This window comes from Tachyglossus aculeatus, chromosome 14 (assembly GCF_015852505.1).
Source record: "Tachyglossus aculeatus isolate mTacAcu1 chromosome 14, mTacAcu1.pri, whole genome shotgun sequence".
NCBI lineage: Eukaryota > Metazoa > Chordata > Mammalia > Monotremata > Tachyglossidae > Tachyglossus > Tachyglossus aculeatus.
The window spans coordinates 18,633,414-18,649,858 of NC_052079.1; the positions used below are offsets into that span (position 1 = coordinate 18,633,414).

The 16,445-nt window shown below is 47.3% G+C and overlaps 1 protein-coding gene across 1 annotated transcript in view; it reads right to left on the bottom strand.

The window, feature by feature from the left end:
• Positions 1–4,548: 4,548 nt before the first annotated feature.
• CPM (carboxypeptidase M) overlaps positions 4,549–16,445 on the bottom strand; it is a 43,350-nt gene continuing 31,453 nt past the window's right edge. The window contains exons 4-8 of the mRNA XM_038756054.1: positions 15,816–16,000; positions 14,473–14,643; positions 13,635–13,787; positions 11,291–11,439; positions 4,549–5,832 (exon numbers count right to left, since the gene is read on the bottom strand). Coding sequence (XP_038611982.1) covers positions 5,590–5,832; positions 11,291–11,439; positions 13,635–13,787; positions 14,473–14,643; positions 15,816–16,000 — 901 coding nt within the window. The 3' untranslated portion in view covers positions 4,549–5,589. The remainder of the gene's footprint in view (positions 5,833–11,290; positions 11,440–13,634; positions 13,788–14,472; positions 14,644–15,815; positions 16,001–16,445) is intronic.

A 16,445-nucleotide genomic window follows, 5' to 3' on the forward strand; every position in this document is an offset into this window, starting at 1 on the left:
ATTTTTAACCGTAGAATAACATAAAGATCATAAGGGTCTGCGGTAGATTTAGAAAAATTGACTTTAAAAATCGTATCTTTTTATTTTTAAGCTTAGAATTATATATAGGTCATAAGGGTCTGGGTAGTTAATATTTTATTTTGGAAATGTTTTATATTTATTTAGTGAATTGCTTTTGTTTTTCCTTTCAAACAGAGCCTTCTTTCCATCCCTTTCCCTCCCTTTATTAAGCGCTTAGTACAGTGCTCTGCACATAGTAAGCGCTCAATAAATACGATTGATTGATTTATTACCTGGTAACCGCGGCCTCTCTGCATTTGGATTGCGTATATTGCTCTTTTTAGCCACAAGGTGGAAGCACTAAACTGGAACTAATAATAATAATAATAGTAATAATAATAATAATAATATAATGGTATATGGTAATAATAATGGCATTTGTTAAGCGCTTACAATGTGCCAAGCAGCTGGACTACAGGTCTGTTCTACTCCCGACCCAGAAGTGGAAGAGATGCTTGTTGGCCATCCAGCCCAGAACCCGTGAATCACTAACTCCGAAAGAAAACCAAGGGAAGCGAATGGCTTTCTAAAGCCCCTCTGCCGTTCCTCAAGTAACTTTGAGGTAAGCTCCTCGGATAGTCGATGACGGTCGGAACTGAGGGCCGGACGTTGAATACTGGGTCTGCACCGTTTTTACCTGGCCGCTGCGGAGAGCAGAAGGGAGAGATGAGGGAGGGAGTGAGGAGGATTCACTCCGGGACAGTAAACTTTGCCAAGGTTGGAAGCCAGCCCTACGTCAGTCGGTTAGTCCGTATTTATTTGTCTAACGTTTTCACTGTGTATTTTGGATAGAGTACCTCGAGGGAACTTTCCTCCGACAGGGTTTGTCCCCGGAAATAGCACGATGTGATGTCGGTGAAAATGTTTTTTGCGTATATATAGGTGGCATTATTACTGTGTGCAGAGCACTGTACAAAGCACTTGGGAGAGTTAACTCATCTGTAAAATGGAGACTGAGCCCCACATGGGACAAGACCTGGGTCCAACCCGATTTGCTTGTATGCACCCCAGAGCTTAATACAGTGACTGGCACATAGTAATTGCTTAAATGCCACTATTTTTATTATTATTATTATTAAGATTATTGGCTCTTAATGGAGAAACTTTTATATTAAAAAAGGCAATCAATGCACCTTAGTCATTCAAGGCGAACTACACAAGACTCTGTGTAGTAAAATTGCCTCTAAAATTTGTAATAATAATAATGGCATTTGTTAAGCGCTTACTATGTGCAAAGCACTGTTCTAAGCGCTGGGGGGATACAAGGTGATCAGGTTGCCCCGCGGCGGGGGCTGACAGTCTTGATCCCCATTTTACGGATGAGGGAACTGAGGCACAGAGAAGTGAAGCGACCCGCCCAAAGTCACACAGCCGACAATGGAATGGTTCATTGAGCAGGGAAATTGTTTTAGCTTGTATCAGAATACTGTCTTGCGGCTACGCTTATTAACAATATGATGTGCTTGTTTACGAACCTAATTTTGTGGGTGGTAAAACAGGTTAGAAATCTGGAATCTTGCTGCATTGAAGATGTGATTTTTGAAGTACTTTCTCTGGGGTCACTTTTGGCCAGCTGATCAAGTGCTGTTCTTTTTCTGTAAAAAGGTTGGATTCCCCTTGTTGCCCTGCCTCTGAATTACCTCCTTGACCGGCTTTCTCCTCTCTGTCAAATGAACCATGGGACAGGCTTCCCGAGGAAATTTCCCCCTAGTGTAAATATCCCACTGCAGTTATGTGATTAATAACCCATCTGGTCCCCATCTTTGGAGGTCTGGCCTCTAGGATTAAAAATGGTCTGGATCCATAGAAATGGGCTTCTATGTGGCTTGAAGCCTGACTTATGGGATTTACTGAGCGCTTACTGTCCGCAGAGCAGCGTACTAAGCGCTTGGGAGAATATAATACGACAAGAGTTGGTAGGTACGGCCCCTGCCCGCAAAGAGCTTAAAGCCTAGAGAGGTTTTAAAGGATTTTCCAGACTTCTGAAGATTGAGCGTTCGCTCGTGCTGTCCTCAGAACTCACGTGAGAGGAACATTTCTCATCTTGTTCCCATTGGAAAAGACTTGTGAGGTGACATTGAGTAGCCTCCCTGCACTCCAGTGTGTAACTTGAAAAAAGCAACAGACTCTACCGTGATAAACACATAAAGCACGATTGTGAGTTCATCATTTGTAATAATGATAGTTTATCTGAAATACTGTTCCCATAGTGGTTTATAAAGAGGCAGTGGGTCATCCCAGCTCCTCCACGTGTATGCTGTGTGACCTTGGGCAAGTCACTTAAATTCTTTGACCTGTATATATGTATATATGTTTGTACATATTTTTTACTCTATTTTATTTGTACATATCTATTCTATTTATTTTATTTTGTTAGTATGTTTGGTTTTGTTCTCTGTCGCCCCCTTTTAGACTGTGAGCCCACTGTTGGGTAGGGACTGTCTCTATATGTTGCCAATTTGTACTTCCCAAGCGCTTAGTACAGTGCTCTGCACATAGCGCTCAATAAATATGATTGATGATGATGATGATGATAGTGGTTTATAAAGAGGCAGTGGGTCACCCCAGCTCCTCCACATGTATCCTGTGTGACCTTGGGCAAGTCACTTAACTTCTCTGAGCCTCAGTTACCTCATCTGTAAAATGGGGATGATGACTGTGAGCCCCCCCAGGTGGGACAACCTGATCACCTTGTATCCCCCCCCAGCGCTTAGAACAGGGCTTTGCACATAGTAAGCGCTTAACAAGTGCCATTATTATTATTTTTGTCACACCAATGGAAACGGAGGCTGTTACTGTTACTCAGGGGCAAGAAGGTAGCAGGTGGTTTTGTGGAGAAATGCCAGTGTGTGTCTTGTGGAACTATCAGTCAGTGGTATTTATTGAGCACTTACTGTGTGCAGAGCACTGTACTAAGCACTTGGGAAGAGTACAGTAGAACATAGTGGCCACATTTCATGCCCGTAATGAACTTATGGTCTAGAGGGGGAGTTAGTTTTGTGTAACGTTTTCACTGTGTATTTTGGATAGAGTACCGCGAGGGAACTTTCCTCTGACAGGGTTTGTCCCCGGAAATAGCACGGTGTGATGTCGGTGAAAATGTTTTTTGCGTATATATAGGTGGCATTGAGTGTGAGTGTGAAGGTTCTGTAGGAATGTGGAATGCTAAGGCAACAGTTCAGTCAATATCTCCAGGAGAAGGCAGCACGGCCTAGGGGGTAGAGCACGGGCCTGGGACTCAAAGGGACTGGGTTCGAGTCTCGGCCCCACCACTTATCTACTGGGTGACCCTGGGCAAGTCACTTCACTTCTCTGGGCCTCAGTTCCCGCCTCTGTAAAATGGGAGCCCCATGTGGGACATGGACTGTGTCCAACCTGATGACCTTGTGTCTATCCCGGCACTTAAAAGAGCGCTTGGCACGTAGGGGATAGACCATGAGTCTGGGAGTCAGGTTCTAATCCTGGCGCTGCCACTTGTCTGCTGTGCGGCCTTGATTTCTCTGTGCCTCGGTTACTTCATCGGCAAACTGGAGACGACCACCGTGAGCCCTGTGTGGGACAGGGACTTGGCTTGTATCCATCCATCGAGCGCTTACTGTGTGCAGAGCACTGTACTAAGCACCTGGGAAGCAGGGAAGCAGCGTGGCTCAGCGGAAAGAGCCCGGGCTTTGAAGTCAGAGGTCATCGGTTCAAATCCCGGCTCTGCCACTTGACAGCTGTGGGACTTTGAGCCCGCTCTTTTAGACTGCGAGCCCACTGTTGGGTAGGGACTGTCTCTATATGTTGCCAACCTGTACTTCCCAAGCGCTTAGTACAGTGCTCTGCACACAGTAAGTGCTCAATTGATGAAGTCACTTCACTTCTCTGAGCCTCAGTTCCCTCCTCTGTAAAATGGGGATTAAGACTGAGCCCCACGTGGGACAACCTGATCACCTTGTAAATTCCCCAGCGCTTAGAGCAGTGCTTTGCACATAGTAAGTGCTTAATAAATGCCACCATTATTATTATCCCAAGTGCCTGACACTTAGTAAGTGCTTAAATATCATAATATCATAGTGAGTGCTTACCAAGTACCACTTTTTTTTTTTTAAAGGAGTCTGACTTCCAGGAAGGGACAGGAGTGGGGGACTTAAGGAAGTCTTAAGGAGTAGGAAGGCTGACTAGTCAGGGTGCCAGAGTGGGAATTAGCATCATTTCTCCATGACTCGGCCTCAGCCTGCTTGGAGACGTTTTGTGGAATGATCACACCTCCCCGTCTGACCATTCCAACCGGCCACGAGCCAGGAAATTAGGGCCGTGGGATAAAGGTGAAGTTATGATGCTGCGGGAGTAAAAACTTAATTAGAATGCAGTACTTACTCCTGACCTAGAAAGTACCTGGTGCGTACAGAAGCAGAAAAGAAGGGAGAAAATTATGTTAAACATTTTAAAGGGACTTCTGAAAGGAGCCAGGACTAACAGTAAATCAAAGCTAATACCACCACCCCGTGTGGAATTCGCAATCTTAAGTTTAATAATGGCTTAGACTCTTCTGCAATATACTGTATTTTCTATAGGAGTAAAAATACAAGATTCTTCAAAGTGATCAAAATATCCCGTTGATCTGATTTAACCAAGATGTGTAAAACTCTTCTACGTTAATATAGATTTTGCAAAACACAGGCTTTTTTTTTTTTTGCTCCATGAGTTTTTTTGGCGTTAAGCTTCTTCAAATGGTTACAGGAGGCTGGTTGGGAGGAAAATGCAAATCCATCCATCCACCCTTAAAGTGCAAACGGCAGCAGGACAAGCGGTGGAAATCGTGATGGAAATCACCACGGAGGGGGACACTGTGACTGTGGCTGATTCTAGGGTGAGGAACCTTGTCTTGGGAAGGAAATTACCGACTTAGCTTTCCGGGGAAAGATCGTTTTCCAAGGATTGCCTGGTGCCCTGTAGACTTATTGAGTGTCCAGAGCAAGTTGTGTCCGGTGTAGACCACACAAGCCGTCTTACGTGTGTGTGTCTGTGTGTTGGGGCCTGGGGGTGGTGTCTTTAAGGCAAGAAGTCAATACACATGTTGAACCAAGAGTCAGGGCTGAAGTCGAGTCTGGAGCGGGGGGGATGGTGGGTCAGACGGAGCCGAAGTGGTAGCCCCTGACTTTGTCATCTCAGCCCTGGAAATGTGGTGAAAGGTAAGATAACCTCGCACCTCAGGTGGAAGGAAAAGCTTTGAAGTAACCATGGCGCGTGAATTCTTGAACGGCATCGTTTTCAACAGCACCTAAACCGGCCCCAGTCTCCTCGACCTCTTCTGGCGAGGGTCGAGATGAGATTAAAAAAAAAGGGCCTTGGTGTTACCACAAAGGATGCCTCTGTAGAATTTAGAAACAGTCCATCGCTGGGAGAAGTTAATCGCTTCCCCCCGGGGGTCGACACGGTCCCGACAGAGTGGTCAGCCGCGAAAGGGGAGGACGGTCCGCTGGATGAGTTTATCCTAGCGTTGGCTAGCGATGGCTTCTGCTGGGCTTTTTTGTTTGTTTGTTTTATTTAAAAAGTTGCGGTCAAAAGAGTCAGTAAAACCAAGAAGAGCGAGCAAGGCTTCAGCGCCTCCGAGCGGCTTCTGAAATCCACGTAGAGAGGGATTTCGGGGCACCAGGCGTCGTGCGTCGTGTTGGGGGCCAGCTTCATGGGGAATGGGAAATCGAAGTCCACTTTCAAAGCGCTGAAGTTCCGGGGGCTATCTGAAACGGTGACCTTCTTGAGCATCGAGTTGTGCCCCGGTATGGTAGCCTAAGGGGAAATGAGAAACTATTTTAAGTGACTCGCCCGTTTCACGTTCACACACGCAGCCACTTAAAAAGGACCGCCATCCACTGCTGAAACATCACTTTGGTGCAGCTAACGCGGCCGTGCCGAGGCGTCAGCCTGACTTGGGAAGCGGAGGAGCTTACTGACAGCCGAAGTTGGAAATTTTACGTCAGGCGGGTTAGGGTAGTGAAACTTCTGCTGCTTCTTTCTCCAGACTGAAAGTCTATGGGGTGGGAACGTTTCTACCGGCTCTTTTTTTTTTTTTAATTGTATTGTCCTTTCCCAAGCGCTTAGCACAGTGTGTGGCGGAGCGGACAGAGCCCGGGCCCAGGAGTCAGAAGGACCTGGCTTCTGTTCCCGGCTCTGCCTCTTGTCTGCCGGTGACCTTGGGCAAGCCACTTCCCTTCTCTGGGCCTCAGTGACTTCATCTCTACAATGGGGATTAAGTCCATGATCATTATTACTATTACAGTGCAAATACTGCACACAGTATTTGCTAAATGAAAATACTTTGTTAGTATGTTTGGTTTTGTCTCCCTCTTTTAGACTCTGAGCCCACTGTTGGGTAGGGACTGTCTCATTATGTTGCCAATTTGTACTTCCCAAGCGCTTAGTTCAGTGCTCTGCACACAGTAAGCGCTCAATAAATACGATTGATGATGATGAATGAATGAATGACGATATTGATTCTGCCGCCAGGACAGCTGAACGATGATCTGGTTTCTCTCTCTTTGCGTCCACTTGGTTAAGCTTTTACTACGTGCCAGGTGCGGTACTGCTCAGGTAATAATAATAATAATAATCATGATATTTGTTAAGCACTTACTATGTGCAAAGCACTGTTGTAAGCGCTGGGGGGGATACACAGTGATCAGGTTGTCCCACGGGGGGCTCACAGTCTTAATCCCCATTTTACAGATGAGGGAACTGAGGCAAAGACTTTGTCAAACAGCTGACAATTGGCGGAGCCGGGATTTGAACCCATGACCTCAGACTCCAAAGCCCGTGCTCTTTCCACTGGGCCACGCTGCTTCTCAAGGTAAGCGGGTTGGACACGGTCCATGTCCCACAAGGTGCTCAGGGTCCTAATCCGAGACCCAGAGAAAGGAAGTGACTCACCCAAGGTCATAGAGCAGGCAAGTGGCAGAGCAGGGATCATCATCATCATCCTCAATCGTTTTTATTGAGCGCTTACTATGTGCAGATCACTGTACTAAGCGCTTGGGAAGTACAAATTGGCAACATATAGAGACAGTCCCCTACCCACCAGTGGGCTCACAGTCTAAAAGGGGGAGACAGAGAACAAAACCAAACATACTAACAAAATAAAATAAATAGAATAGATATGTACAAGTAAAATAGAGTAATAAATATGTACAAAAATATATACATATATACAGGGATGAGAACCCAGGTGCTTTACTCCTCACCCTGGGCTTCAAGGCTGTCCATCACCTCACCCCCTCCTACCTCACCTCCCTTCTCTCCTTGTCCAGCCCAGCCCTCACCCTTCGCTCCTCCGCCGCTAACCTCCTCACCGTTAGGCCTCGCTCTCGCCCGTCCCGCCATCGACCCCCGGCCCACGTCCTCCCCCGGGCCTGGAATGCCCCCAATCCCTCTGTCCATCCGCCAAGCTAGCTCTCTTCCTCCCTTCAAGGCCCTGCTGAGAGCTCACCTCCTCCGGGAGGCCTTCCCACACTCAGCCCCTTCCTTCCTCTCCCCCTCGTCCTCCTCTCCATCCCCCCCATCTTACCTCCTTCCCTTCCCCACAGCACCTGTATGTATGTATATATGCTTGTACATATTTATTACTCTATTTATTTTCCTTGTACATATCTATTCTATTTATTTTATTTTGTTGGTATGTTTGGTTTTGTTCTCTGTCTCCCCCTTTTAGACTGTGAGCCCACTGTTGGGTAGGGACTGTCTCTATATGTTGCCAATTTGTACTTCCCAAGCACTTAGTACAGTGCTCTGCACATAGTAAGCGCTCAATAAATATGATTGATTGATTGATTGCCCCCCCCCCCAGGCCTGGACTCTTTCCGCTGGGCCACGCTGCTTGCACAGGTTTGGCTACGGACCAAGTCACCAGACAGGGCAGGTTTCCCTAGGAGCGGTGATTCAGTGGACACGAGTGTACCTTCATTTCGGAAAACCAGGGTCACAGCCACTCTGACTTGACTTAAATGGGCTAAGCCCATTGCCCCGCTGTTGCCCAGGAAAAGGACGTTTCACCCGCCCTCCTTCCAGCTGCAAGAATGAACACGCGCAGCCGAATGCCCTCAAAAGCGTCTCCAGTCACGGAACTGAGATGAGAGGAGCGGGACTCCCTGACTTGCGCGACCGCAGCCCTCCCAACCCTCCTTTTCGTCATGAGCTTTAACGGCGCCACAAAACTCTCCAAAAATAGAGTTTCCCACTTGCCGCTTTTGCCCGTACTGCCCTCCGTCGTAGATCCCGGCTCCCTCTTGGAGAAGAGGGTGCCCGCCCAAACCTGGTTTGCGGTATGCTTCGTTTATGCTGGGGTCTGGACCTGACTTTTGTGGAGAGACAGGGCTTGAGACCTTTTGGTGGTGGGCTTGGGGTTTTGGCCGGGGCACCTAGAACCGTTGGCATGGCTACTCATCATCCATCAATCATATTGATTGAGCGCTTACTATGTGCAGAGCACTGTACCAAGCGCTTGGGAAGTACAAGTTGGCAACATATAGAGACAGTCCCTACCTAACAGTGGGCTCACAGTCTAAAAGGGGGGAGACAGAGAACAAAACCAAACATACTAACAAAATAAAATAAATAGAATAGATACGTACAAGTAAAATAAATAGAGAAATATGTACAAACATATATACATATATATACAGGTGCTGTGGGGAAGCATCCTGCCCCACCCCACCTTGCCCCCCCAAGCCCCCTACACTCATGTGTAGAGAAGCAGCGTGGCTCAGTGGAAAGAACCCAGGCATGGGAGGCAGAGGTCATGGGTTCAAATCCCAGCTCCGCCACTTAGCAGCTGGGTGACTTTGGGCAAGCCACTTCACTTCTCTGGGCCTCCGTTCCCTCATCTGTAAAATGGGGATGAAGACTGTGAGCCCCACGTGGCACAACCTGATCAGCTTGTATCCCCCCCAGTGCTTAGAACAGTGCTTTGCACATAGTAAGCGCTTAATACGTGCCATTATTATTATTATTATTAGTGTTCCAGCAGAGCAGATGCCCAGAAATGAAAGGGGACCCAGCAGTAATTTTATTTATTTCTATTAACGTCTGTTTCCCCTGTAGACTGTAAGCTCCTTGTGGTCACAGAATGTGTCTGTTTACTGTAAAAAAATAATAATAATGATAATAATAATTGCATTTAAGCATGTGTCTTAGTGTAAAAAATATAATAGTAATTATTGTTTAGTGTAAAAAATATAATAATTATTATTATTGTATTTAAGCATGTCTGTTTAATGTAAAAATATAATGTAATAATTATTATTGTATTTAAGCATGTCTGTTTAATGTAAAAATATAATGTAATAATTATTATTGTATTTAAGCATGTCTGTTTAGTGTAAAAAATATAATAATAATAATAATAATTGTATTTAAGCACTTACTACGTACCAAACACTGTACTAAGCTGTACTAAGCACTTGGGGAAGTACAGTAGAACACTATCGTAGTCCCATGGGTCATGGATTCTAATCCCGGCTCCACCACTTGCCTGCTGTGTGACCTTGGGCAAGGCTCTTCACTTCTCTGGGCCTCCGGTTTCCCTCATTTGTAAAAATGGGGATGGAGACTGTGAGCCCCACATTGGGCTGGGGCTGTGTCCAACCCGATTTGCTTGTATGCACCCCAGCGCTTAGTACAGTGCCTGGCCCTTACTGTAGTGCTTAACAAATATCACAATTATTATTATTAGAGGCGGGGGAACTACCCTGTGGGTGGGAAGTGGCTGCCACAGGTCTGAGGAAACTGGGCCTCCACCCCTAGTTTTGGCAAAGACAGAGCCCATCCCATCAGCAGGACACAGCTGCATTTTTCTCCCTGGGATAATAATAGTAATAATTGTGGGATTTGCTAAGCGCTTACTTTGCACCAGGCACTGCATTAAACACTGGGGTTGGCTATGAGCAAATTGGGTTGGGCATAGTCCCTGTCCTGGATGGGGCTCACAGTCTTCACCCCCACTTTACAGATGAGGGAACTGAGGCCCCGAGAAGTGAAGTGGATCAGTCGGCCTCCCCAGACTCAGGTGGCTGTTCCCGGCAGGGGCCTCTGCAGAAGTTCAGTATGGAGGGGGAGGGTCATATGTTACCAACTTGTACTTCCCAAGCGCTTAGTACAGTGCTCTGCACACAGTAAGCGCTCAATAAATATGATTGATGATGATAATGATGATCACGCCAGCAAGGAAGAATAATAATAATGATAATTCTGGTATTTAAGCGCTTACACTGTGCCAGGCACTGTACTAAGCGCTGGGGTGGATACAAGCAAATCAATTTGGACACAGTCCCTGTCCCACATGGGGCTCACGGCCTCAATCCCCATTTTACAGACGAGGAAATTGAAGCCCAGTGAAGTGACTTGCCCAAGGTCACGCAGCAGACAAGGGGCGGAGCCGGGATTAGAACTCATGACTTTGATTTTTTTTTTTCTCCCCTCCTCTAGGCCCCCTTGAGGGCAGGACAGTGGTTAGAGGTGTTGATTAGTTGGGGCAGAGGCAGCAGATGCTGTTTATGAGTGCTGGGAATTTTCCTCTCCCCTCTCTCTCCCATCCTCTAACTATAGGGGTTCCTCAAGGGTCAGTTCTTGGTCCCCTTCTGTTCTTCATCTAACCCTCACTCCCTTGGAGAACTCATCTGCTCCCACGGCTTCAAACTATCATCTGTAGGCTAATGACGCCCAAATGTACACTCCCTCCCTCCCTCCAGGCTCGCATCTCCTCCTGCTTTTGGCACATCTCTGCTGCCACGTCAAACTCAACATATATGTCCAAGACTGAGCTCCTTGTCTTCCCTCCCAACCCTGCCCTCTCCCTGACTTTCCCGTCACCGTGGACGGCACTATCGTCCTTCCCGTCTCACAAGCCCGCAACCTTGGCGTCCTCCTCGCCTCCGCTCTCTCACTCACCCCTCACATCCAATCCGTCACCAAAGCCTGCCGGTCTCACCTCCGCAACATCGCCAAGATCCGCCCTTTCCTCTCCATCCAATCTCTCATCCCATCCCGACTGAATTTCCTGCATCAGCCTCCTATCTGACCTCCCATCTCTCCCCACTTCAGTCCAAACTTCACTCTGCTGCCCGCATTATCTTTCTACAGAAACATTCTGGGCTGTGCCTTAGTAAGCACTTAAATACCATTATTTTTTTTTAAAAAAAGGGACCAGTGCACCGCAAAACAGACATTAAATGCAAAAGGAGTTCTGGATCGTGCTTACGTTAATCACATAGGATCCGGGCAGGAGAAGAAGGTAATATTCTCCATATTTGTTGGTTCTGTAAGGACAGATGTGGCTTCTTCCTTGCACTTCCACTATCACGCTGGGGATGGGGGATTTATTCTGATCGAAAACTTGGCCCTTCACACCTGCAGTGGAGAAAAACCAGAGAAAGCAAGGGGGAGGTGGCGGTTTATTGTTCTGTTGTACTCTCCCAAGCGCGTAGTACAGTGTTCTGCACACAGCAAGTGCTCACTAAATATGACTGGCTGGCTGACTACATGGGGAGAAGAGCAAAGGCCTTATGGAAATCTAGAAAAGGGCTAGCTCCATTAAGCCTACTTATGGAGCGCCTAGTCTGGGAAGAGCACTGTAGTAAGCACATGGGAGAGTACAATACCAATCAATTAGTAGCAGCTCCTCGAGGAACTTACAGCCTAGCTGGGGAGATGTATTAAAATAAATTACAGGTAGGGAAATCATCATCATCATCAATAGTATTTATTGAGCGCTTACTGTGTGCAGAGCACTGTACTAAGCACTTGGGAAGTACAGGTTGGCAACATAATCATAATAAGATAATTATGCTACTGTCAAGCACTGTTCTAAGCCCCGGGGTAGATACGAGTTAATCAGGTTGGACACAGTCCCTGTCCCACAAGGGGCTCACACCCTTAATCCCCATTTTACAGATGAGGCTGCGGAGGACTGGAGAAGTTAAGTGACTTGTCCAAGGACACACAGCAGGCAGGTAGAGGAGCTGGGATTAGCTGGGGGAGAGGGGGAGGGCTTAGGTGATTACAGCGAGGGTTGAGAATTCCCGGCTAATCGGAGAACGGGGGAGAGGACCTGGGGAAGGAACTGTGGAGGTCGAAGAAGGAAAAGGGAGAAGCAAAAACGAGAAGCAACGTGGCCTAGGGGAGTCAGAGGACCCGTGTTCTAATCCCCGCTCCGCCGATTTGCTTGCTGTGTGATTTGGGCAAGCCGCTTCACTTCTCTGTGCCTCAGTTCAACTGTTCTCCCTCCCACTTAGACTGTGAGCCCCGTGCGGGACAGGAACTGTGTCCACCCTGGCGCCTGGATCAGCGTTGGACACGTAGTAGGAGCTTAACAAACGCCATGAAACAAACAAAGGAGAAGAAACCCAATGGAGAAAACAAAATCAGCGCAGAAGGGGCCGAGAAGAATCTGAAGGCGGGCTTTGGTTAAACAAGAAAGCCAGGGTTTTCACAACCAACTGCCAGGGAAACTCCTTTCAGTTGTGGCGAAAGGGGAGGGCAGTTTACTGAGTGATTTCTAACCGGGAAGACCCAGTGAGCAACTAAAAATTGTGGCGTTTGTTAAGCGCTTACTCTGTGCCTGTGCTAAGCGTTGGGGTAGATAGAAGAAAATCGAGTTGGGTCCCTGTCCCACGTGGGGCTCAGAGTCTCCATCCCCATTTCACAGATGAGGGAACGGAGGTTCAGAGACGAGAAGTGACTTCCAAGGTCACAGCCCACTGTTGGGTAGGGACTGTCTCTATATGTTGCCAATTTGCACTTCCCAAGCGCTTAGTACAGTGCTCTGCACACAGTAAGCGCTCAATAAATACGATTGATGATGATGATGAAGTGGCAGAGCCAGGTCACTATGCCACGAAACCCAAAAGGACACAGTTTCTGAGGGCGGATCAAGGGCGTAAAGATTCCCTCTCGACTGTAAGCTACTGGGGCCAGGGGCCATGTCTGCCTACTCTGCTCCATCTTACTCTCCCAAGCGCTCAGTACAGTGCTCTGCACAGAGTAAGCGCCCAGCAGATACCACTGATGACGACCTCCTCCTCGGACGGCCTCGCTACAGACATCTGACGATCGCAATCTTTAAACCGTAGGCGTGTTTTCCACACCCATTCTGCAGGAGGATCGACAGCAGAATTGCGTTGGTCTTGACATAGGGAGCCCTACAGCCTCCTTTTTTATTTGACAGGGAGGGGAAAATGATGAGGAAATTGGAGCTCTTTAAAACTGGTAACAGGTGAGGTCCCTGTTACTCATTCCACCATCATCATCAATCGTATTTATTGAGCGCTTACTGTGTGCAGAGCACTGTACTAAGCGCTGGGGAAGTACAAATTGGCAACATATAGAGACGGTCCCTACCTACCAGCCGTAGCACTGGGTTCTCTGAGCTTCTGCCAAAATTTCCCCCGATAGCTCTCAATCTTTAGTCACGGCTATTAAGGGAAAAACAGGAACGTGCCTATAAGACACAAATAAGTGAGTTAACTGTCTTACTCCGCAGGTCTGACTGGAAGTTACTGTTTGCGGGAATGGAGAATTTGGGGGAAAAAAAAAATCTTACGAACCTAGATGAACCTGTTTAATGTATTCAATTAATGAGTCTTTATTGTCGTTCCAGTAGCTGGGAAGTTGCTTCACTGATGGGTATTTGCAGCATGACAGCTCCAGTGTGATTTCAAAACACTGTGCCCAGATGTAGTTGTAATCTTGCATTCCACCTTAAAAAAAAAAGAAAAATCAATCAATCAATCAATCGTATTTATTGAGCGCTTACTATGTGCAGAGCACTGTACTAAGCGCTTGGGAAGTACAAATTGGCAACACATAGAGACAGTCCCTACCCAACAGGGGGCTCACAGTCTAAAAGGGGGAGACAGAGAACAGAACCAAACATACCAACAAAATAAAATAAATAGGATAGAAATGTACAAGTGAAATAAATAAATAGAGTAATAAATATGTACAACCATATATACATATATACAGGTGCTGTGGGGAAGGGAAGGAGGTAAGATGGGGGGATGGAGAGGGGGACAAGGGGGGGAAAGAAGATTAGATGAAGAAAAAGGAAGATTAGATGAAGAAACTGGCTCAGTGAAGTGGCGGAGGCGGAATTAGAACCCAGGGCCTCTGACTCCCATGCTGTAGTTATGCATGAATAGTCTGGTTTTGCTACTGGTTATGCCCCGCCTCCAACCCATTTTATGGTGGGAAAACCGAGCCCCAAACCGGGTGAAGACTGTGAGCCCCACGGGGGACAGGGACTGTGTCCATCCCAATTTGCTTGTTCCCACCTCAGCGCTTAGTACGGTGCCTGGCACAGAGTAAGCACTTAAGTATCACAGTTATGATTATTATAATAATAAGAGGGCAAAAGAGGGGAGAAAGCAGAAAGAAACTGACCTTGGAGTGGGTACCAGTTGTACCCGTTCGTAATACCGCTGGTGAAGCTCTTACTGTTTTTACACTGATTTTCTTTCTGCATTTTGGAATTCTTTGAGGCGTACACATAGGCAAGATATTCAAAAACATCATTGTCTGGGGTCAGGCTATGGCCCTGCAATATCCCCGTCTCTGTAGAAAAGAAAAGGAAAACATATAACCATACAACGAGCCATACAGAGATTTCCCAGGTAATTATTATTATGGTGTTTGTTAACACCATACTTACGATATGCCAAGTACTGTACTGAGCGCTGGGGTGGATACAAGCAAATTGGGTTAGACACGGACCCCATCCCCATTTGACAGATGAGCTAACTGAGGCACAGAGAATTGAAGCGAGTGCTTACAAGTGCAAAGTACTGTGCTAAGCACTTGGGAGAGTACAGTATAACAACAAACAGATGCATTCCTGCCCACAACAAGCTAACAGTCTAGAGGGGGAGACAAGTGAAGCCCAGAGAATCAATCAATCGTATTTATTGAGCGCTTACTGTGTGCAGAGCACTGTACTAAGCGCTTGGGAAGTACAAGTCGGCAACATATACAGTCCCTACCCAACAGTGGGGCTCACAGTCTAAAAGAGAAGTAAGTTGCCCAAGGTCACACAGCAGACAAGCAGCGGAGGCGGGGTTAGAACTCATGACCTTCTGACTCCCAATAATAATGCTAATGGCATTTATTAAGCGCTTACTATGTGCAAAGCACTGTTCTAAACGCTGGGGAGGTTACAAGGTGATCAGGTTGTCCCCTGTCTTAATCCCCATTTTACAGATGTGGTAACTGAGGCCCAGAGAAGTGAAGTGACTTGCCCAGAGTCACACAGCTGACAATTAGCGGAGCGGGGATTGGAACCCATGACCTCTGATTCCAAAGCCCGGGCTCTTTCCGCTGCCCCATGCTGCTCCTCAAGAATTGCAAATAATACATGCTGTTACTCCTCAACAGGGTATTTATTAAGAGCTTACCACGGGCCAGGCACTGTGCTAAACGCCGGGGTAGATACAAGTCAATCAGGGGGAACGGATACTGAATCCCCGTTTTACAGGTGAGGTAACTGAGGCCCAGGGAAGGGAAGCGACTTGTCCAAAGTCACACAGTGGGCAAGTGGGGCTGCAAATCCAGGTCTTCTGACCCTTAGGCCCGGGCTCTAGTAGAAGATGCGATCAGCGCTTTGCACATAGTGCTTTGCCATTGTTATTATTCTTGCCCCTCTAAGAGCTTCCCATCTAACCGGGGGGAGAGCGGGGAGTGTCTTAAGCGTCCTGATCCTTTCCATCAGCAGCAGCAGCAGCATTTCTTACTTTCGTTGCCATTGTCGAACGGGTAGCTGGCCACCACGGCCCCTCCGTGTAAATTGGCCGAGAGGACAAACGACTCCGATTTCAGCCAGTTCATTACCGCCCGGGTTTCCGGCTGAATGACTTCGCTGTGATTTTCAAATGCATCTGGGAAGTTCCGATTCAAGTCGAAGCTGTTTCCGTTATACCTTCGTGGGGGGAAAAAAGGGGCCAAAACCAGCGTCACGTGTCAGGACCTAGAGAGGACGGCGTAGTGGACCCGAAGCGGTTCAAAAAGCTCTCTCTCCGACACTGCCCCCAGCTCACCGCAGCGGGGGAAAAGAAAAATCTCTGATGCTATGGAGAAATTCTCTTTTATTTCCATCTAATCCACCCAACCACCCCCTCGGCTCCTGCTCCTTATTACACGAGGGCCCGAGTCTTGCACTCAAAGCAATCGAGGCCTTCCCAGACTGAGCCCCCTCCGTCCTCTCCCCCTCTCCATCCCCCCGTCTTACCTCCTTCCCTTCCCCACAGCACCTGTATATATGTTTGTACGTATTTATTACTCTATTTTACTTGTACATATCTAGTCTATTTTATTTTGTTAATATGTTTGGTTTTGTTCTCTGTCTCCCCCTTCTAGACTGTGAG